The sequence below is a fragment of the Megalopta genalis genome, chromosome 8 (genome assembly GCF_051020955.1).
Source record: "Megalopta genalis isolate 19385.01 chromosome 8, iyMegGena1_principal, whole genome shotgun sequence".
Taxonomy (NCBI): Eukaryota; Metazoa; Arthropoda; class Insecta; order Hymenoptera; family Halictidae; genus Megalopta; species Megalopta genalis.
In genome coordinates, this window is record NC_135020.1 from 11951327 (window position 1) to 11975545 (window position 24219).

The following is a 24219-nucleotide window of genomic DNA, read 5'->3' on the forward strand; positions in this document are numbered from 1 at the left end:
GGTGGTAATCCGTTGGCGCGAGATCAGGACTATATGGTGGGTGTAACATCAATTCCCAACCAATATCCATCAATTTTTGCCGAGTGGACAAAGACGTGTGCGGCCTAGCATTGTCCTGGTGGAAAATCACACCTTTACGATTGACCAATTCTGGTCGCTTTTCCTTGACCGCTGCATTCAATTTGTCCAGTTGCTAACATTCACGGATAATAAAAAATAACATAATAATAATAATACTAATAATTTTATAATATAACATTTACGGATGTCATAAAAATGGAAGTGAGAGACATCTATAACTGAAATCGGCAATTACTTAGTTGCCAACCCAATATATAGCTTGTATACGCTAACTTTCTGTGACGCTTGTTTGGAGATTTAACTCTTTGGGGCACAGGATTTCAGAAAATAAAATAGACCCATGTGGCACAGACATTTCATCGCGTTTTCAATTGAACATAATTGCTATATTTTTGTTAACAAACGAATCACGTAGTATAAAAACGTAATAAAAAGAAATAATAATAATTCAATTCAATTTGTTGTTACAGAGGAGGGGGACCCAAGTAGTCCCACCGTGCCACATGGGTTCATGAACGCGTATTGTAATATCTTTAGGAGGGTCTAAAAATGTCCCACTATGCATTATCGTGCAGCAAAAAGATGGCACATTTTTAATCCCACCGTGGCCCAAAGAGTTGAGCAGGTCTCCAGTCTTTTCTCTTTAAAGGCAACGTTTCTTTGTTCAGAAACGTTCAGTCGTTTCTGCACGCTTTACAGAGTAAAACGGCCTCGTTGATCTCGATATTGTATTCGAGTGTACGAAAGCAGTTTGCATATACTTGAAACGTTCCCTCACAATCCAAGTGTTTATTCCTTTACACAGGAGGTTATGCTCAATCAGGAAATGGAAAGAACGCGACTTATAAATTCTCTTTTAGAGAATTTATAGAGAGTTTATTTTTATAGTTATAAATTGTCCACAATTATAGAAACGAGCCGCAAGGCTCGAATAATAATCGTATTTCCTCTTCCCAAATTATCCAATTTAGTGGACAATCCGAGCGTCAGTAAGGGAGACATTACTGTAGCTCTTTTTGCATCTTAAGGATTACATGTTGCAGCATTAATCGCTACATCATTAGTAGAAAATATTAAGCATTATCAGAAATGTGTACGGCATCAAAGCGCCACGATTTTTTCGTTAATTAATTACGGTGCGATGTCAGCCGCTGCAACGATTTTTCCGAGTCAATCGCCGAATTTGTTCGAAACTTCGTGACGAGCATAACCCCTCGAAGAAGTTGAGGTATCAACGTTATCCGGTCGGCCAATTTTATACGCTATAAATAGTCTCTTTTGGCGTGCCAAAATATTAGAAACGTTGCGTCAGGTTTTCCAAGAATTTAATAATGTGTACGATTTCTGATAAGCTTACCGACGTTAACGTTCACGCACGAACAATTATGTATTATAATTCAAATTCGAAACGCAGCTAATCTCAGTCAGCCTTCGTAAAATGAATTTCGAGAGCTTGCAGCAAACAGTATTGTGAATTTCTCTAGAATTAAGTATCGAGCTAGGCTGAGAATCGTTAGCCGCTACCGATTATGGCTTTAACAGTTGACGCTGTCTCTGCTACGAGATAATAAAACTGATACGAAACATGCAGTCTCTGTGCAGTCTCCTAACACTAACACATTCCAGCTCATAAGTCTCAGGATATCTGTCGCGCCTGTAGAAACCGGCGGCCGTGTCGCCGCTTTTTTCGAACGAACGTTGCATCGATTCGAGCTGGACCGCCTGTCCGCGTTGTCCTAGCACTTTATCGACCGCTAGCCTGTTAATCGGCTTTTCGATTGCCAATGTTTATCGACCGCTAGCCTGTTAATCGGATTTTGGATTGCCAATGCTTATCGACCGATAGCCTATTAATCGGCTTTTAGCTATACTGTTTTGTTAGTAGCTGTATACTAACCCCTCCATATCCTTATGAATAATAATAATAATAATAGTAATAATAATAATAATAGTAATAATAATAATAATAGTAATAATAATAATAATAATAATAATTATTATTATTATTATTATTATTATTATTATTATTATTATTACTACTATTATTATTATTGTTAAAGGAATAAGCACAACACAATGAGTAGCGAAAATTTAGGCGGTACAGTAATGTCTCTCCAATTGACGCCCAGATTGCGCACAAAAATGGACAATTTTGGAAGAGGAGATACGATTATTCGAGCCTTGCGGTTTGTTTTTATAGTTACAAATTGTCCACAATTGTAAAAATGTGCCGTATCGTATCTCCTCTTCCCAAATTGTCCATTTTAGTGCGCATTGGACAATTGACGCATCTGGGCGTCAATTTCAGTGGACAATCTGAGCGTCAGTAAGGGAGACATCACCGTACTGGGAGCAAATGCGCGCGCGACTAAGCCAGTCCTTGCCGAGTTGCAGCCTCGACCACGACCGGTCGATAAAGTGCTAGCATAACTTATCCTAGCATTTACGAACGGGTCTGTTACTTATAATACATACGTGAATCTATGTGACCCGATAGGCAAGCGATGAGCCTCAACACGATTCCACCGTTCCACGTTCGAATCCTAGCAAGTAATCGCTGTTGCCACCGTGGATCACGATGGATGGTCGATCACGAGCGTGTGGAGGAGGATTAATTGGGGCCGGCGGCGGTGTTTGTCGTTCGATGTTTGTCAACGTTTTCACGAACGGGAGTCCGGTTTCCTGCCTCGGGCCAGAGTCTGAAGGGAGTTTGTCTGCTGCCGTTTCAGGAGACCGTAGCCCAGCAGCAGATCTACAAGCAGCGTTTAGGGGATATCTGGCCGGGCAGGTCCGTGGAGATCAAGGCGAGGAAGCTGGCCGAGCAACGGTCCTTCCAGCAGGAGAGCGTCGACATCGAGAAGATGAGGTCCGAGAACCGTCTGATGCAGGACAAGTATACGGCGCTCCGGGAAAAGTACAAGAAGCTGAAGAACGACGTTCGCCTGGCCGTCGAGAGGAGGAGCTGGAGGAAGGCGGAGTACAACACGACCTCCGAGACCGAGAAGTCGACGTCCACCAGGACCAGGACCGATATAACCGAGTCGTCGGAACAAAAGTGAGTCGAACTTGACGTCTGATATCGAGAATAAAAAATACCGTATCGGTCAACCATTTGCTGTTTCGAGGGTGTCCAGAACGCGGTGATCCCCGTTGTCGATCTTCAAACGTGCTTCGTTATTTGATTCTTTATTAAGAAATCGCGACGCGGTCGAAAATCGAAAAATCGAAACTATTTGTCTGAAGAATAGACTTGGGAGTTGGGACTGTTGTAACTTTCCGAAAAAGAATAATTTTCATACTACGCGAACACTGAATATTTAGTCACAAACACGCGGGTTTGCATGAAATTCGGTGTGAAACTGAGCTTTAGAATCGATACAGATTGAGATATTTGCGTACGCAGTTTTGAAAATTGTCATTTTAAACAATTCGAGTGGAACGGTTTTAGAAAATTAAAAATTAAAATTAGAAATTGATGATAATAGAATAATAGAATATAAATAATCTAATATAATAATTAGGACATTATTAATAATCTTATTAATCTTCGCGCTCCGTTGGCTCAGCTACGGAGACGTCGCTCGTTTTTTCGGTATTTCTCATTAATTATTGATGCAGACATGTATAATTAATTCATACATTCTCTATGAATTACTATGTATACTATATATGCTATATACAGGTCTCAAAATTATGGCATTTCCGGGAAATGTGGGGTTCCTCAGATCATTTGAAGTAACTTTCTCCTCTACAAAAATATTCTCCGAGGCATCGTTAACGAGTTATTAACGAAAAACATTGACCAATGAGAAGCGAGCTCGGCTGACGCGAGGCGGCTCAGCCAACCGGCGCACGAAGCCCAGTTCCGCTCATTTGCTCGGTCGCCTCGCGCCAGCTGAGCTCGTTTCTCATTGGTCACTGTTTTCCGTTAATAACTCGTTAATGGAGCCTCGGAGAAAATTTTTGTAAAGGAAAAAGTTGTTTCAAATGACCCGAGGAACCCGCCACTTTCGGATTGCGAGACATTTTTGGGACACTCTGTATATACTGTATATATATACTAGATATACAAAAAGAAGCTAATTAATAATAAGGCGATTTAACGGTAGCGTAACTCCCGAGTTTGCGAATTCCGATGGCACAGACGACGGAAGAGCAAGAGAACGATTAAACGGCAAATGGTTGACTGCGTTGTACAGTGCCGTAGGGTGTAGAGAGCATTCGTAGATGTTAGTAGCTGTTTGTAACGAGTAACAAGCATGCATCCTGTCTACAAACGAATACACTGGGTATTTTAATTGCTCGCCAAATGTCTCGGAGTAGAATCCTCCACGAAGAACAAAAGTTCGTACAATGGACACTGTTCGAGTACCAGGTGTATTCCCAGCAAGTATTATACATGCCTCGATCATGTTAAATGTTACTAACGTTTAAGTTCTTGCACATAATACATTTGTCTCATCACTGCCTCAGTACCTTCACAGTCAGTGTCACTTTTGTCGTACCCCAGATAACTATACGGACTTTGTAACATATTTCTTGCGTGTCACCGAGCGGACACACGCGCCAGGTGTGTGCACCCACGGCAAATTCGATAGACATTATAATATATAATTTCATCTCAGTAGCTAATATCACCCAAGCAAAATTCGTCACACTGATCCTTGCAGCTATAATCAAAGATCAGCGCTAACGATAAGTATCGCACTCTCTATAGATATGTACATAATTAATTAGCCGACGCTCTTAGAACAGCGCCTGTGGTGGAGCTTTTTTATTAACACATTCGCCGGTATCACAGTCGGTGGGTAAACGATCCAACCTAACGTTGTGTGCGTGTTCGTAACGAAAGCGAATGGGAGAAAACAGAAAAGAAAAGGGAATTAACAGTACTTAACGCGATCGTTAACGCGAACAGCAAACTATGAATAGCCGAACGTTTTATTATTAGGGACGATAGCGAGGACGTGTTTGCATCTTGACGCTGCTGAGGCAGCCGTGATATGCCGCTGCGACGGCGAACGTGTTACGATACCATCACAGACCATAGAATTTCGCCGGTCCTTGACGCTCACGCATCCAGGGGAATACACTGTGAAGGTACTCTCTCACGTTCATGCGAATCGTCCTAATGTCTGGCTATAGGCCTTAAATCGTGCTCGCAGTACCCCGGTGAGGAACACGCGGTCTAGCTCTGCGACGCGAAACGGAAAGCCGCCGGAGGCTCGGTCCGCGGCCGATCAGTCCGAGGATCAGCCGGAAGCGGACGCCTCCAGCTCGCAGAAGACGACCGCCCCGGGCTGCCAGAAGACGGCCGCCGGAACGAACTCGAAGACCGCCGCGAAATTCGAGTCCGACGACACGACCACCACCGCCAGCGAGACGAACGCGAACATGATGATGATCAGGAAGAAGAAGAGCCTCGGCAAGAGAACGGCCAGCGCAGTCAGGGTCAGCTCGAGCGCCGCCAACAACAGCAACAACAACAACAACAATCCCGAGAATCCGGTCGAGAATATCAGGAAGCAGCTAGAGAAGCTCGAAGATCTCGGTGATCAGCTTCCTAGCAATGAAACGGCCTACACCTTGCGATATCCTTTCCAAGACAAAGGTGAATGTTGACGAATGCCGTCGAGCTACCGTTCGCCCCGTTTCAGTTCTCCGGTAGTAGCGTTCACATACGTCGTGTTTAAACGCATGAATTATTTTATAGAACTTTTTATGATTAGCTAATCTTACTTGTTCGAGCAACTACGATTGAAACGCTTCGATTTCTCGGACTCGAGAGCTTCTTACTTTCTTGCTCGCTTGGTTTTTCTTCTTCTTCTTCTTCCCCTTCTTCTTCTTCTACTACTACTTCTTCTTCTTCTTCTGAGACTATTTTCTTGTTACAGATTGCTCGTTCATCTTTTTTACGTTTATGTATATGATATTTATTTATTCCCCAGGCATCTATAGACTTTACTTTGGCTAACGGCTTACACTCCTCGACTCGCTCGTAAGTGCACAAACAGAATTTCGTTTCTCCTTAGCGCACCGTGTTCGTTGCTGTTTTCTCTCCCTTCCTCTCTCTCTCTCTTTTTCTCCCTTGCCCTCTCTTCCTCTCTCTCTCTCTCTCTCTTTCTCTTTCTCTTCCTTTGCGTTACCTCGTTTCTCGCACGCGGCTTTCACGAACGGTTCACGCTGGAGCTCATCTAGACGACATCGAAAAGAAATCTGCTCGATTTTTTAGCTCCGGCGAACGCCTCTTCGGAGTTGGAATTCTTCCGGCACCGAATCCACGTCGAGAGAGACTCCGTGAGGAGGGCACAGGAGGCGTTACGAGACCAGGAGACCGCTTTTCAGAGACGACAGAGAGCTTGGAAGCAAAGCAGCGCACGGGCCACCCTAGAACAATTAGTTCAGGTAATATCGCGGGCCTTGGACGATATTTTGAGTGGTTCTTGAAAAAGGTATTCGATATGTACCTTTTCATCGACTGTTGTTCGCGTTCAAGGGGAGAAAGTAAGCCCTAAAGAGGACGTATTATTTTAGAGCAATATTCGACAATTTTCAGAGAACACAATTCTGGTGAAATGAAATCTTGCACGTGTATTTGAAGTAACATATTTGGAGTAACAGTAGAATGTTACGTGTCACGTGATTAGAAATTGCGACAATTATTAATAGACTGCGGATTTTACACATTTATAATAAAAGTGGCGCGGTGAAAATTCAAAGAATTAAAAGATTGAAATAATTTAAGGGCATCTATGTATTATTTTCGACTCGTTAAAATGATTCAAGATAGAAAGTCGTTTCTGTATGATTTATGATTGTCGGAATCAGTCAAGGTAAGATCCACAGTGTAGTTATTAATCACTATACATACAGTGTTCCACAAAAGTGTTCGCACACCTTTTAAAACGCAATAACATTTTCGAAACGGAACTAAATCACTTGAATTTCCTTTTTTTTTTAGATGATAGAGGGACTAATCTACTAGACGATGGCAAAAAAGCTTTTTTTTAATTCCGCTATTACTTTGAATGAGAAGAAAAAATTAAAAACACAAATCTCTCGTTTTTTAACTTTTTTATGTAACGAAAATTTAAAAGATGCCTTTTGTAGATCTCAGTAACTCATATGTGTGCTGACGGATTTTGAAAACTGCAGATTTCTTCCAGTTTTTGGTCGAAATCGTGATAAAATTGCGATTTTTGCGATCTTTAATTTGTTGTAACTCGTAACAACGTGAACCAATTTCGATACAATTTTCAGTATGCATATAAGTTACCGAGATCTACGAAAGACATTTTTTAAATTTTCGTTATATAAAAAAGTTAAAAAACAAGAGATTTGTATTTTTTTGTCATTCCAAGTAATAGCAAAATTAAAAAAATAAGCATTTCAGTCATCGTCCAGTAGACTAGTCTCTTTGTCATCTAAACAAGTTCAGTTTTAAAGTAGTTATTGCGTTTTAAAAGTTGTACGGACACTTTTGTGGGCCACTGTATGAATAATATTATGCTTTGATATACTATTGATATGGCACAGTCTTGACCATTATTCATAGAAGAATTGAAGTCTCATGTTTTGGAATTGAGAGAGGAATCTTATTGATCGTTCGATTCTTTTACCGAGATCCTGAGATATAGCGAAGTGGAATTTAACCAGTGTAAGTGTAAGTAGAACATAACCAGTAAGAAAAATCCGAACTCGGAATATTCAATCTTTTAAGATGTTAAAAGTCAAGTCCATATTACCTATAACAAAAAAATAATATAACGCGGAATTTAATCTTAAAAGATTGAATATTCTGAAGTCAGAACTTCTTTGATTATACTATTATATTATATCTTCTATGAATAATGGCCAGGACTGCGCCATATCAATAGTACATCAAAGTATATACATATATGCAATAACGTCTCATAGATACTGCTGACTTTTCATCTCTGACAGATTAGGCTAATCTCGGAGCTAAGCTAACGCCGAGTATCGGATGAATTCTGAATCGACGAAATCGAATTCAGCGACGATTTTTAATCGATTCGCCGTTGGATTGCAGGAAGAACGCGAGCTATCAGATGTGGAAGTGAGTTTGCACCGTACGAAAAGCCTACTCGGGGAGAAGGTGATACATTTGAGACACTTAGAGCAAACTCTGGAGAGAGTTGCCAGCGCAAGACGGAACGAGAACGACGCGAGTTCTACAAGAAACGACGAATTAACTTTGAGCGATATGTCTAGCGCGAGCAGCGGCTTCAGCTCCACTGATGTGGGAACGGATCCGTTTATAGGTGAGCGAACGAACGCCAGAACCAAAGTGTCACCAACCCCGCTCTGTCACCCTGCGTTCTCTTTTCCTTTTCGTCATCGTTTCAAGCGCCTTTCAGTTCGATTCTTTTCTTTGATCATCCACGGGAGGCTTCGGTGGTCTGCCTTCGCACAGCAGGCAGACGTCCCGGTTAACGTTCATCCGCACACAAATTTATTTTTCGGTTTTGTGTCATGATCCCCCCGTATTCAGACAAACCGGATCACTACCAGGAGTCGACGGAAATCATCGCAAGCCTGGAAAACCTAAATTCGGAAATACGTGAGATCTGGGGCGTCCTGAGCAAACGGCAGGACAGTAACGTGCCACCGCCCCCAACTCTGATGTACTCTTATTTGCGATGGCTACGGTTTCATCATCTCGCCGCGCAGCCGAATAATGTTCAAGGTCAGTGAACGTCTGTTCTCATCCTCCGTTTGCCCTCTGTTTTCTTTTCTTTCTTTCTCTTACATTTTTCGATTCTTATTCGATTATTAGAGTATCCTTCGTCTTCGAGTCATAAATCATGCTCATCTTCTACTGGCATACTCTTCTCCCACGATTGATCGTCATTGTTTTCATTCGTTTGAATGTGCTACATCTGCCTGGAACCATGTACATATTCTGTGACACTGGAAACTATTCTTTATTAATGTTTTATTGGTAAATGGAGCCATCTTTTCTCGGGCAATTTTCTTTTAAGTACATTCAGCTATGCTAGAACGAAATATATATATAACATATATATGTATTAATATATATTATATAATAATAATATATATGTAAATATGTGTATATATAAATATACATATATGTCCGAAAAATGTCTCGTAATCCGGAAATGGGGGAAGGGATTCCTGAGGTCATTTGGAGTAACCTTTTCCTTAGCGAAAATGCAATCCGCGGCTTTGTTTACAAGTTATCAACGAAAAACAGTGGCCAATGAGAGGCGAGATGGCGCGAGACAGCCGAGCCAATGAGCGGAACTGGGCTTCGTGCGCTCGTTGGCTGGGCCGCCTCGCGGCAGCCGAGCTCGCCTCTTATTGGTCAGCGTTTTTCGTTAATAACTCGTAAACGAAGCCGCGAATTGCATTTTCGCTAATGAAAAAGTTACTTCAAATGACCTCGGGAACCTACATGTTCGAATTGCAAGACATTTTTGAAACGCCCTGTATGTATTTAGCATTTTTGTTCTAACATGCGTCGTGATGAATGTATTTAGCGTACGTTATAGAATGCCAATACGACGACTTGAGCGAGGCAAATTTGGAATGTAAGTGATCAGTAGAAGGGTATGAAAAAGATAGATGTCGAAAAATTAGAAGTAGTAAGAAATCGTATAGAAGTGGAAAAAGAGACAATTGTAACTGCCACTATTTTATTAATCGTATATTTAAGTTATCATGGCATTCGGAATTTATAAGTCAGAAATGAAGTAGCTGCTTCTCTCAACCCTTTAAGGATGAATGTTAAACAATTACTATGGATCTAATTCCTTATCATTTAACCCTCCAAAGATACACACGTTTTCAAGCCTATTATGTAAAAGGATACATGTAATACTTAACATGAAAATACCCACTAAGCTAATAATTAAAAGAGTTATCCATATGAAGCCTAATACACGATCTGGGTCATATTGACCCCGAACACCGTAGAAGGGTCGAGCATTTAGTTATTTGGAACAATTCTAACGTTTCATATTATTTTTGTAATGGATCTTTGTAATGCAATGGATCACATGTCAGTTAATCAAAGAATGTTGAACTAATTTAACGAATTTTTACCTAGCTTTTAAAATTCACTTTTATTATAATATATTGAACAAACTGAATGTTATTCGCGATTTTTACAATACAAAAGAGTTAAGCCAATATTTCCTATGGTAAATTTTAGCTTTCTAGTTTCGACTTCAATGATCAAATGATTTTAACGTTATAAGATTTTTTCGGGATTATTATCCGTAACGGAAAATGTTAACACCAAGTGCGGTACACGCAGCGAAAGATCAGCGATTGATATGCCTCGTATTTTACAGGAACATTTGGTACTCCGAATATACAGTCGAACATCTTATCCCAACTGACAGCTGCGCAACCACCGGCCGCCACCACGCAAAACATGATCGCCCAATACGGTCCTAACAGTGGTTTCACGACCAGCGTCGGCACCGTCGAGAAGACCACCTCGAACCTGATGGAACGAACATGGAACCTGAGGGACTGGTTACGGCAAGCTCGCGTCGAGAACACCGACCTGATCACACCGGGACAGGCGACCCTCTGAGGAGGACGCGCTCGTCGTCCGCTAAAATGCAAAAATTCGTTTCCAAATGTCAACCGGCACGCGAAATGATATTATGTCCTACGCGCATCGGGGATGCGAACTGAAACCCCATCGAGCTGTTTCGTGTATACCAAATAGTCTGTGTGATTTCGCGACGAAGTTAGATCACTTTGGGAGTTCTTTAATACGACGTTGATCAACGTAGAGATCGAATTCATTAGACGTAAGAAAGTTGGAACGCCTATCATCATAGTCCGTCGGGATTTGTGCAAGGATTTCGTTCCCGATCGCTGGACCGAGGATCTTTATGCATTCACGTGTCGCCAAGAAAGATAACTTCGACTTGAGAAACCGCGGAAAGATCCACGGTCCAGCGATTATTATCGATCGCGACATTCCCATCACTGTTTTCAGTAGTTTTAGTCGAGATTAATCGTTTAGTTGAATACTGCGAGGAGATTTAGTCGCCCGTTTTGTTGACGTAGAATCGTGCATGTCCTCGAAACTAGTCGCACAGTGTCATATTCGATTTAATTGTACCGGGTGTTCGATGAGCAGTGACAGTTTGTCGTCAAACATTCGTTTCTCCATCGATTTTATCCACGGATTAGAATCCTTTTTTGGAAAGATCGCGAGACAGTTTTTAACCCCATATTTCCAATCGTTAAATCAGTTGACGTTTGTCTTACGCTTCTCTTAACGGACATACTTTCGCTGCTCTTTGGACACCGGCATCTCGTGTTCCGTACGTTCCTAATCTAGTTATTTATTTCACGGAATGCCTCGGCGTGAATTACTGACCAAATCAGCATCGTGTCATTTGGAAGCGAGTTTCCTGTCGATCGTCGTTAGAATAAGTCTCAAAATCGTGCTCGTTCCGGCCTAGGCCGGTCTGAAAAGCCTCACATCCGCTTGTTCCTAACGAGTTCTGTTCATCTCTTCGCTGAATCAGCAATCAAGACTGGCAACGTGCGCATAGAATCGCCATGATTCCCGTACGGCTACTTAGCGTACCTCGAAAGAATCTCTGTAAGAGCCGAGCAGCTCGAACGATATACCACGAAATAATACCGTTTCGTGTGAAGTTCGTTTCGCCCGTGAAGCAAAAGCGTCTCACTGAAGAATGATGAATGAGAAGCCACTGGATTCGCCAAGTTTGAATGTGGACGAAGGAACAAGACGTGCGTGCGAGTGATTTCCGCGTGAAATGTATAGTTTGACCGACCGAGACGGGAATTATGATAAACGGGAGTGGCCCGAACCGCGGGCCACGCCTCCTCGCCGCGTCGCGCTGTGTTGTTGGCTGCAGCTACTGACGCTGAACAGTAACGTTTAGCAGTGATTTATTAGCCTGACCGATCAGACTTTATTTATAATTTCGTTTTAAATAAGCTATATACTTTTTAGAGATTTCTTGATCTCGTTCTAGGATTCTTAGGAAACTTTCCTTTCAGCAGCAACGCGACCTGTAAATTTGTTCTTTGTTGCAGTTGAGATGTGTTTACTCTGGTGACAAAATATTCAGAAAAATTCGATCATCCGTTTCCTGTTTGAGAAACTGCGCGCTACAGTGATTCGGTGTTTACAGTGATGAGACATAATTAACTGAATACGAACAAGAGAGAGAGAAACAAAATTATTAACAAACCGACGATTGTGTCTATTACGGCACATAGACACTTTTTAATCGAAGACTTTATTTTCTTTGTTTACTGACGCTCGAACGACGGACTCGGGGTCCATTCGGACCCGGAGTGGAGAAAATTGATAATTGAATGTCAGATTCTCGCGTGTTTCGTCAATGCCTATAGAAAAACTAACGTATCTAGAAGAAATACCGTGAAAAATATGTTGAACAAAAATTGATAAATAAAAAGATAAACGATCGTAAGTATCCCTAGTTATATTTTACCAGAAAGGTCCGCCGTTCAAGGGTTGAATAAATTTCGCGGTGGGTACATCTTAATTGTGACAAGTAGACTGCGGATTTTACGTAGTCATGATGAAAATGACTAGGTGAAATTCCAAGCAGTGAAGACATTAACCTCTTGCCATATTTTAATGTACCTGACTCGCGAAGGGGATGTTTCGTAACGTCTTGTTAAATATAGACGTTATTCAGTTTTTCTCAAGCCGGAATAAAATTCTGTTCCATTGCAATCAATATTTAAGCATGCGCATAAATATAGGCACACACGATGAATATTAATTTTCTCTGCTCTTAATGTAAGAAAATCCTTACATTCGTAGCCGTTCAAACCAGCGTAACTGTGAAGAAAATGGTACGGCAAGGGGTTAAATGAACTTAGGGACATTCGTACGTTTTAAAGAGGAAACAGTTTTTTCTATTAAAATCAAACAATTGATCACGAAAATTTGCGTCTGAAAAAAATATTCTCACGAACAACTTCCGCAAGCGTTTTCACCGTTTGAAGGAAAGTCGACGAGCTTGATTTCAAGGCTGTTGATTGCCGATATTTTCAGCAGTGCCGTATTCGGTCGGCCACACTACGGGAACCTTCGGGCTTGTTCTTTTGTAAATAAGAATTCCTCGGTGCCCGCACGTCTCGGTACGGTCCGCTGGTTCCTCCTCCCGACCGTCTGTCGATCCTTAACATATATTTTCGAGAACGATTTTTTCCCGCGAGCGTGAGGCGACTGTAATTGTACGTATCTCTAATTAACCTATACGCTCTAACTACGATATATACGTATAACCGACTACGAATCGTTTTACGTAAATGTTGATCGACCCGGCGCGGGCTCTTCGACGACCGGGAAGCGTCGGCCGCGGTCCGGCCCTCTCCCCTACGTTTCCCCGAGCGCGGAATGTGATCGCAGCCAATCAAAATTACTTTGTAAAGAGACTCGCAAGACTTTGGAGGGGGCCGCGGGATATTATAACGAAGCTTCGGGATCCGGTCGCTTCCCGAGCCTCGAAGTTCGGCCGCGCGCGAAACCTCGCCCCGTTTCGCCCCCGACACGTGTCTCTCGATTGCCAAAGTTTCGTAATTATCGACACTCTTAATCATAATCACACACGCGTACTACTACGATGATATTTACAGGGACAGTAGAGGCGGTGTAATTGCCAAACGCGTTTCTGGCACGGCCCGACAAACCCAGAGGCGGTTCAATTTACAGCAATGTCTCTCTAGTTGACGCTCGGATTGTCCGCGAGAAATGGACAATTCGGGAAGAGGAGATACGATTATCCGATCCTCGCGGTTTATTTTTATAGTTACGAATCGTCGACGATTATGAAAACGAGACGCGGGGCTCGAATAATCGTATCTCCTCTTCCCATAATTGTCCATTTTTGTGGACAATCCGAGCGTCGATTAGGGAGACATCACTGCAGTACTCCATCGTTAACCGATCGCGGATGGTTTTAGTGGTTTCTAGCGATCTTCGGACTCCGAAGCATGTATCTCGCAATAATCCAGATCTCGTTAGATGTATAGCGTAGAAGCGACCGATCATTTTATACCGGAACGTGGGCGCGCGCTAATTGGATCTACGCCGGTCGCGACTCCCCCTTGGATCACCGCCGGCGATCGCGCGCGCGCGCCACCTTCTCGTTTTTACGTAGTTGTTATACGAACGTTGTTCTCTGTTGTTAACGGTCGTTGATATATATTCCGTTCGATATGGTTCCGTTTAAATGGCCGCCGCCGCCCATCGTCGGCGACGTCGCGATCGACGTCGGCGCGGCTATTTTCGTGTCGGTAAAGGGTAACGCGGATAGACTATTTTTCGTTCTTTTTCTCTTGTTTTTTACGGAATGATCGATATTCCAGATCGTAGAGAGTTTTCTATTAGCACCGTCCTTGCGAATCGTACAAGTATCTTCCTCGTAAACGAATGATATTACGTCCGATCGTTCTGCGTTCGTTCGACGCTAGAACGCGGAGCTCTCTCCCTCCCCCCAGCGAATTTGTTTGTTCGGATGGCGAAGAGAGGAGGGAACGAAGAGTGAAAAAGCCATACTTTACAGATTATATATTTTCGAGTTTAGTTTCATTCTCCTGTTACGTCACTGCGCTGTTAAGCTCCTCGCACAATGCAGCCCGCGAAACCGTTTCTCGACGATGAAACGTGTTCACGGATCGAGGTGATAGAGACAAAACGCGTGCGTTGCTCGCAAGGATCGAGCGATCCATTCGCGGGCGACTCGCCCATCCCGGCGACGATCGGAGCTGCGACGAGCGTCGCCCACGCAACGATCGTCGCGGTACGGTAATGTCTCCGTAATTGACGCTCAGATTGCGCGCAAGAGTGGACAATTTGGGAAAAGGAGATACGATTGTTTGAGCCTTGCGACTCCTTTTTACAGTTACGAATTGTCAACAATTATAAAAAGGAGGTGCAAAACTCGAATAATCGTGTCTTCCCCTCACAAATTGTCAATTTCTGTGCACAATCTGAGCGTCAATTAGGGAGAATTTACTGTATTTCGTTTAAACGAACGTCGAGCATACTCGGAGAGGAGTCGACTGAAATCCGCTATGTTCTCTTCATTTTACGTTCGACGACAAGCATGTGTATGATACGGGAGGCATTACGACGTACAAGATTCGGTAAATTAATTTTTGGACTACCTTGTATATTCTGTAATATAGTATATATTTGTATGGACGCAAATATATATGGTCTATAAATGATTACTTCGCTCGCAGACGATTTCTTTAATCACCCTTCGATCACCTTTTTTTGTACGATCTGAATTTTATGATGGAAATCGGTCGATTACAAATTCGACTGTTCGTCCATGTTTAATCCTTTGCATCCGAATGCGCTATTTCTCGTACGCGAATCCGCAAACGAAACTTTTGTGTCGTTCTCGTTCCTTGAAAAATTCGAATTTTTGTGAACGAAGTTAAAATTTGTTGGACGGTGTAATTATGGTACTTTCAGATTAGCAAATTTTCATTTAACAGACTGATCATTTTCAGGGTTTTATTATTTGATATCTTATATCGGACGGAATCTTCCAAGTGCAAAGGGTTGGGAAAGGATATTCTTTGTTTTGCTAAAAACGATTTCTTATAATATTTCTTATAATATTTAAATTGTTTAATAATTTAAATTATACTTGTTATATATGTTACTGTTTTGATTTCAATTTCTTGTAAATCGAATGTAATCGAGATTTTTATAATCGCGATGATAATCGTGATTTTTCAGATCAGACATCCCGTCGAGATATCTCGAGACTTGAAATGACCCTATTTTTATTTTTCAGATGAGACATTCCGTCGAGATACCTCGAGACTTGAAATGGCCCCATGTTTCGCCAATTTTTTAGCACGTAATCTGCAGGTCGCTGCGATCCATGGCTAATGAAACAAACTGCACTCCACGTGCGCGTGATCGCACTGGTCGCTGTTCTCCTCGAATTCGTCCTTGCTAGGCAGCCACGCGGTCATTCCGCGAGACTCGGCCTGCGCCTTATTCTTCAGGAAATGTTGTGCAGCCATAATCACCGGCGATGTTTTGCATAGTAACAGCTTCACACAGCCGGAATCGACGCCATCTATCGTTTCCATCAACTGGTTCGGCAGCTTTTCGTCGTGCGCTTGCTTGATCAATTGCTGAATCTTGAAGACGAGCCATTTTAGTCAACGTCATATAATAAAATCGTATCGCAATATAATGCACATATCGGAATATAATGCGATTATTTCGTCAGAGGTCACTCACCCTTTCGTTTTTGCTTTCCATGATCACGTCGGCGGGATTCCAGTTGGAAGTTTCGTCTTCGTCCAAATCCCTCGCGATGTTCTCCTTCGGCGGTTTCAGTTCGAACAGCGAGCTAATCTGAACAGATGCACGCGAATTCGAACAGTTAAACAGTGTGCAATTAAATGATTCATATTCGGTACTTAACAAGATACTTGTGATTAGATTAAAATCCAAGATGAGCAAGAAAGGATTTCTTAAAAAATTGTTCACACGCGATACTAGTTTCGTTCATAATCGAATAAATTATTTGCACAAATACAGTGCGACGAGTTCTTTTAACAAATTATTATTTAGTAGAAAATTGTCGAACTCCGTATATATAGAACGCAAAGTTATTAAAAATCCTATTAACGCTTTAATGGCCGCTCACGCAACACGTGTGCAATGCTTCAATGATTATGCAGGTGATTGCTTTAATAATTATCACGCAAAGGAAAAATATTAAATTTGTTGCATTAAATGTGTTGTTATCGTTGCCGTTGTTTTTTTCTGTTTTATGCGTATATTCGCAGATCTTGAATTATTTCATGAATTTACATAAATATTGCCGACGTGAAGTTATTAAAGTGTTAATAGGCTTCTAGTATTAACAGATAATTGTTAGATACGCGGTAGATAGATCTAATAATGATTATTTACCATTTGAGCAAGAAATATGACACTGTTGACGACGATCGCCGTAACTTTCTGCGAATCCAGGCCGATCATCCGGAAAAACGCGGACATTACATTCGATGGCACGAAATCTGCCTTGTTTTTATCCTCATCCTCGCCTCGCCTCTCTTTCTGCTTCTTGCCTAAACTTCTGGCCACTAAATCGGCAATATCTTTCGCCGTTTCTAAGTAATTCGTCGCGTACTCCAATCCTGCTTTAATTTTCTCCAGCACACCTGCAATCGACACGAAACACTCGCTCGCAAATGTTTCCGAACATTTTCATCCGTATACCGGAACGATTAAGTCTGTGCAATTTGAGAGAATTCTATTACAAAAAGAGATAAATCGTTCAACCGGTAGGTAAGATAGACTACAAATTTTTCTCAGAAAACAAACATTTAAAAAAAAGATGCGAATATCGAAAAATGTATTGTACGTATATTTTAGGAAAAGTCGTGAAGTTTAAAGACGATGCAAATATAATAATTGCATCTTCATATAAACGCTATAATAAAATTGTTATATATAATATCGTCTTCATAATAATTATTAATTAGATGATGCAATTATTATAATTAATAATCATTATGAAAACGATATTTTGTATAGCAATTTAATTAATATATTATATTATTATTATATAATATATATTATATATTATTATATATATATTATATATATTATTATTATATTATATATATTATATATTATTATATATATATTATATATATTATTATTATATTATGTATATATAATATTATATTATATTATTATTATATTAATATATTATAATTAATAATTATTATGAAAACGATATTATATATAGCAATTTTATTATAGCGTTTATATAGCAAATTCTAATCGAAATTTTAGAAACAGCCATTTGACCGATCGTGGTAGCAATAGTGTTAAAAGAAATAATATTTCTAAATATTGATTAGGTCTGGGAAAACATTGAATGCGTTTTATTTCTCGTAATAATTATAAGTACAATTACTTTAGATTTTTTAACGCGTTGACCGTCGAATTAGCACCCACGAAAGTTAGATAAAATCGGAGCAATTTAGATATAAAGTCGAAGCGAAACTTGTGACATTAATTAGCCTTTCGACTCTCATGCAGTTCGCAGATTACTCGATCTATACTCAATCTCTCTGATCAATGCAACATAGTTGACAATCAACGTGCGCAACAGTTTCAACTCACCATCGTTTTGTTGCGCCGAGTCGACAATAGAAAAACCCAGGACACAGATCAAAGCGCAGAGAATTTTTGGCATCGTGCCTCTCTACAGGACTTCCAGCGCTACTGGAAATCGCGCTAGAGTCTGTCCATAACGGGTGTTAATTACTCATTTCCACCCCGTTGAGCGCTAACGTTACTGTTCACGCCGCGGTGACCGACGATTGGGACTCTTTTCGCTTTGTCGGCCAACCACGAGAAACTAGATCTCGCGATTCGGGCGACGGTTGTTCTTTCCTCGAAGTATGTAGTACGAAACCTGTGTCCAGTCGAGATATCAGGAAGAATCCCTGGAAGTTTTGCTGGAAGTGTTTTGCTGCTCGAAATAGAATTTAATATGGCAACGAGGTAAGGAATCTGCACGGCATAATTTCCATGTGTCTGGATTGTTTGTGAAACGCTTTCGAACCCGCCAGTTTCAGGAGTACCGGCAGCGGATCACTTATTTCCGCGGCATTCATTTTATTCGTGTTTTCTTGTTTGGAAGTCGCGTCTGCGAATCGGACGACTTTATACATGGACGAGGTTCGCGGCCTGATCGAGCTGCCGATGACCGAGCTGATTCACATCAAGTCTTCGCTCGGGGACGACGGAGGTGAGTTCTCAAGGTGCAATCGGTTTGGTCTATTAGCGCAGAAAACTTGGACGTTTCGGCTTTTCGTGCACTCTTTGCTTATATTTTTTTTAAAGCGTTGCTATTAATACTTTTAAAAAAATATATAAGAGTTTAAGTATACGTATTTGCTTGTAGATACATTTTTACTTCTTTTTAAATCACTTTTTATTCTTTTTTATATAACATTTTTTCTAAAATTGTATTGTCCTCGAGGTATTTAGATTTAATGCTTTCGAATGAAAAGTCTGTGAAGTTTTTGAAATGCAAGAACAAGAGGATTTCAATAAAAATTAATTTAATAATATAATAGTATAATAATGTAATAGTATATAATAATATACTAATATACTAATATACTAATATACTAATATAATAATATACTAATATACTAATATACTAATATACTAATATAATAATATACTAATATACTAATACACTAATATACTAATATAATAATATACTAATATAATAACATAATATATAATTAATATACATAAAATATAATAATATTCGATTTTACCTAAACCGATTTTATTTAAGTAAACCGATCGATGTAACTGGGAATTTGCGCAAGGATCTATGATCCATTAATTACCGTGTCAATCTTTAACATACAATTTCTAATTTCATTAATTTCGTCGCTTTTCTGGGATTTTTTGGGCAGCAGTTCTTCCGCAGAAAAACACGTTAAATCGCTTCTCGGACTTGTAACTTATAGGTAGGGCCAAGTATTGTGCCGTCACTGCGGCAGTCAATATTTTGAAAACCGCGTTCACAGCCGCGAGCGGCTACAATTTAACAAAGTTTAATTTCTTAAGACGCGCAACGAATTTTGCGCGGAATGTTTGAAATTTGACGTGTGGAACGGTTCACGCGCAGATTTCTTCGAGGAGGACGAAGCATCGAGCAGAACGTTATCCGTCTCGCTGCCGATGGCGCTTCCATTGAAGAGGAACGTTAAAAGGAACAATGGGAGGCCGTTGAGACGAGGCGACCACTACGAGGAGAAAGGAAAAGGCGATACGAAAATCTCGAAAATATTCCAGCTGGCTGTTACTGCGCTCTCGTTCCTCGCTTTCGGCGGCTATTTGCTCACGCTCATAATAATGGCGATTCGCCGAAACTCGAACGGCATGAACAACGGGAATGTGATCGTTTTGTCGGTAAGCTTTGTATATTGTTTCTCAGCGAGCGGAGCGTTCGGTAATCGTTCCCTAAAATTGATATTTCATAAACTCTTTTACGATTTCACTAGCCGCAGTTTCACCGGTCTAATTGTCGTATTCGTCTACGTATACCTATGTATAATTTGCTGATGCTTTTAGACGAATAGCGAATCTCAAGATTGTTGGAATAAATTTAAAAAAGGTCTGCTAACGTATGCTGAGCAGTACAATTATAAAATGTAATACAATATAATACACTATAATACAGTATAATGCGATATTATATAATATAATACAATATTATACAATATTATGCAATATTATACAATATTATACAATATAATACAATATAACACAATATTATACAATATTATGCAATATTATACAATATAATACAATATTATGCAATATTATACAATATAATACAATATAATACAATATAATACAATATAATACAATATAATACAATTTAATACTATATAATACAATATAACACAATATTATACAATGTAATACAATATAATACAATATTATACAATATACTACAATATTATACAATATACTACAATTTAATACAATATAATACAATATTATACAATATACTACAATTTAATACAATATTATACAATATTATGCAATATTATACGATATTATACAATATTATACAATATAACACAATATTGTACAATATTATGCAATATTATACAATATTATGCAATATTATACAATATTATGGACTGTTATACAATATTATGGACTGTTATACAATATAATACAATACAATACAATACAATACAATACAAAATAATACAAATATAAAATATTACTTTCTTATTACGAAATCGTTTATGACGCATATTTTACATAGAATTTTCATTTTATTTGTTGCGCAGAAAAAGGTATTACTAACATTTTTGCAGACTTTAGTCCTACCATATAAGTCAGATTTATATTTTAATATCACGCAATCTCGTTCTTCAGCATCAATTATCAATTTTCTCTCTCAAACGGCAGGACGCATTTAAATTCTTCTGCTAGTTTATTTAAAAAATAATAATAGCTGGCTCGTTACTTTTTAGAGGTTAGATTTCGTTGGCGAAAGGGTGAATCAAGTTTTCTAACGGCGACATTTTGTCGAAGCTAGGCATCGTTCTGAACGCGAACGATTTCGATCCTTCTTGATACGGTCTTGGAAAACATGCACCGCTGTTGAAAAACAAACTTCGCGGCGCCGCTGGAAATTGCGTGAAAAATTACGTCATTTTCCTGAAACGCGGGAAATGTTCCAATTCGAAGTAACGAAGACTTTTGCGTTTCAGAATCTACAGGGACTGCAGAGCTATACGCGGCCGAAGCGGTACGTCTTCGATCCCGCGGAGAACAACTTCGAGATCGACAAGCTTTATCAGGGAATGATCATGTTATCGCGATCTTACGCTATGTACGAGACTAGAAAATGAGTATTCACGTTTCAACATTTTAAGAGGACGTAATGCGAACTGTAGTGTAAGGTTAAAGATGAATGTTTATAAACAATTTATTGATATTTTATTGTCGGGTTTACATGGTGAAACGAGTTGTATTCGATAGCAATGGTTATATAAAATGAACGTAAGGAAATACAATAATTTTTGACATATGATTATTAAATACTAATTGTGCATGACTGAAATTTTTTAATTAGGAATGTGTCAATCGATTTGTTTTTAATAATCATACAAATTTGAATGCATTGAACGAAGTTCGATAGCAACGATAATATAAAATGAGCATAAAGGAATACAATAATTTTTGACGTATAATTATTAAATACCAATTGCACACGATTGAAACTTTTTAATTAGAAATCTGTCAATCGATTTGTTTTTAATAACCATAAAAATTTAAATGCACTGAACGAAATTCGATAGCAACGATAATATAAAATGAGCATAAAGGAATACAATAATTTTAGATGTATGATTATTAAATACCAATTGCACACGATTGAAACTTTTTAATTAGAAATCTGCCAATCGATTTGTTTTTAATAACCATAAAAATTTGAATGCACTGAACGAAATTCGATAGCAACGATAATATAAAATGAGCATAAAGGAATACAATAATTTTAGATGTATAATTATTAAATGCCAATTGTATATGACTGAAACTTTTTAATTAGAAATTTTTCAATCGATTTGCTTTTAGTAATTATCAAAATCTGAATGCACTGAACGAAATTCGATAGCAACGTAATATATAAAATTCACATAAACTAATACAATAATTTTTTACGTGTAATTATTAATACCAATTGAACACGATTGAAACTTTTCAATTAGAAAAGTGCCAATCGATTTGCTTTTAGTAACCATAAAAATCTAAATGCACTGATCGAAATACAGTAAGATATAAAATGATCTAGAATAAGGAAAATGATTTTAAAAGGTATGATTTTTAAAATACATTTATTAATACTGACTATGAAAACGTGCCGATAGCACGTTGCAAAATATACATTTTCATTCGAAATCATTCGATCAACGTGTTCGTGGTACCCATAAAAATTAGAACACGCTACAGCAAGGTGTAAAATTGACTTAGTTAGCAAGTGTAGTAGTCTATGCGCCACTTTTTCCCGGTTTCGATTATTTTCGCCCGTGAACGAGGAGTATTTTACGGGCAGTTATTTTATCCCAGCGATACGTTACAACGAACCGGATCAAGACTCCGTGATCCCGATCGACTCAATTAAAGGTTCGATTATCACGATCCAGCGGACTCACGAAAATCCTAAAACCTAATAAAATCGAATAGAGGATCACGGTGTGTACATATCCCGAAGAATATTCTTGGCGTGTGGGTAGAGAGGCTGCTTCAAACATGGCTCTTCAAATAAACACCTAAGTGACTGTATACTCCGAAAGTCTGCATGCAAAGATAACCATATGGCTCCCAGAGATATCATCGGCCATACGTCTCTATGCTATTATTCCACGGATATGTATAGCCCGAGTAACATTTTTCAGAACTTCATCGTTCCTATAGTTTTTTAACACGGTGTTCTCCGTGATCCTCAATCATCATCGGTCCGAATGCCGAAGTCCGCGAAATCCGCCGAGAATCTGGACTCGCTAAATTAAGAAAACGCTCCGGGCAAATATCGATAAACGTTGCAACTGGTAAAATTAGAATCGCAGCTAGTCTTCAGCTAGATTTTTAGGAATGTTCGGTGAATTTTATCGGTACGCGCAATCGCGCGATAAAAACTATGGATATCGTTTTAAACGAATTCCCGGAAACCAATTCGTTTCGATCTGCGTTGAAATTTGTAGCTACCGTGTTTCATTCGTGAATGTACATCAGACATTTTTATCGATACCAGCCGTACACAAAGAATTGAAAATGTATCGTCCTTTTGGAATTTCGATTTACAATTCTCACAGTTTACGCAGTATATGCGTCACAAGGAAATTGCAATTGTACATTTTACAATAAAAATACTTCTCCTTATGACTTAGGTTGAAATGCTTGTGTATTCATAAATCTCGCGAATTTATTAATTATTACAAAATTCGCGCAATAATTCTGGAACAACCTGCCGGAAGGAACTGCGCCTAATGCGATCGATAAAAAGGAGCTTATAAAATTGATCTCAAAAATAGATCGACGCAGTTAGGTGATCAAACTCGGCGGGTCAGGGAAATTATCGAACAACGAATGCTTGATTTAACGTTTCACAATGATATCTTCAATGGATTACGTTGTAAACCTACACAGCAAATTCTTATATTTTTCATCATTAAGATAAAGTCAACTTTTACTATCTAAGCCTCGTATTTCAATTAGTCGCAACTATTATCCCGGCAATGAAACGTTCAAAGCGAAGCAACGCGGGCCGCTCTCGTTTGTGGTTTCGATAACATCTGTCCACTTTCCGTTTAAAATTCCCGAATTACAAGGGTTATTTATTATTTCCTGCAATGATTTACGAACGGAGTCATATTTACATTACTTCCCCCCGGCCGGGTTTTATAATATTTACCGAGCGGCGAGCCTCGAGAAGCGGAATTGTTGCGAGCGGCGCACCATGGAGTCTCGCAACCCTGGCCTCGGACTCATCATCCTTCAGGGACCAATCTTCT

The 24219-nt window shown here is 39.6% G+C and overlaps 3 protein-coding genes across 6 annotated transcripts in view; 2 read left to right on the forward strand and 1 right to left on the reverse strand.

The window, feature by feature from the left end:
- The window catches only part of Cep164 (centrosomal protein 164), a 38556-nt gene extending 23223 nt beyond the window's left edge, over nucleotides 1–15333 (forward strand). Inside the window, exons 6-11 of one of the 3 annotated variants that reach the window (XM_033483227.2) lie at nucleotides 2811–3136; nucleotides 5247–5692; nucleotides 6314–6486; nucleotides 8132–8363; nucleotides 8594–8788; nucleotides 10419–15333. In XM_033483227.2, the coding sequence (XP_033339118.2) occupies nucleotides 2811–3136; nucleotides 5247–5692; nucleotides 6314–6486; nucleotides 8132–8363; nucleotides 8594–8788; nucleotides 10419–10666 (1620 nt within the window). In that variant the 3' untranslated portion in view covers nucleotides 10667–15333. Of the gene's footprint in view, nucleotides 1–2810; nucleotides 3137–5246; nucleotides 5693–6313; nucleotides 6487–8131; nucleotides 8364–8593; nucleotides 8789–10418 lie in introns of those variants that run through there. The other 2 variants (XM_076524095.1, XM_076524096.1) reach the window with 2 other exon arrangements.
- Nucleotides 15334–15844: 511 nt separating this feature from the next.
- On the reverse strand, nucleotides 15845–18403 carry LOC117227749 (uncharacterized). The gene is made up of 4 exons (XM_033483251.2): nucleotides 18275–18403; nucleotides 17051–17301; nucleotides 16370–16486; nucleotides 15845–16266 (listed from the first exon to the last, which is right to left on the reverse strand). Exons 1-4 carry the CDS (start codon nucleotides 18345–18347, stop codon nucleotides 16006–16008), a joined length of 702 nt encoding a protein of 233 aa, XP_033339142.2. The 5' UTR covers nucleotides 18348–18403; the 3' UTR covers nucleotides 15845–16005.
- LOC117227748 (uncharacterized) lies at nucleotides 17915–23587 on the forward strand. Of its 2 annotated transcripts, XM_076524133.1 has the most exons (3): nucleotides 17915–18905; nucleotides 19806–20089; nucleotides 21412–23587. In XM_076524133.1, exons 1-3 carry the CDS (start codon nucleotides 18827–18829, stop codon nucleotides 21550–21552), a joined length of 504 nt encoding a protein of 167 aa, XP_076380248.1. In that variant the 5' UTR covers nucleotides 17915–18826; the 3' UTR covers nucleotides 21553–23587. The 2 variants fall into 2 exon arrangements, with proteins under 2 accessions (XP_076380248.1, XP_076380247.1); XM_076524132.1 differs by lacking the exon at nucleotides 21412–23587 and having other exon boundaries at nucleotides 19806–20380.
- The last annotated feature ends 632 nt before the right edge of the window (nucleotides 23588–24219 follow it).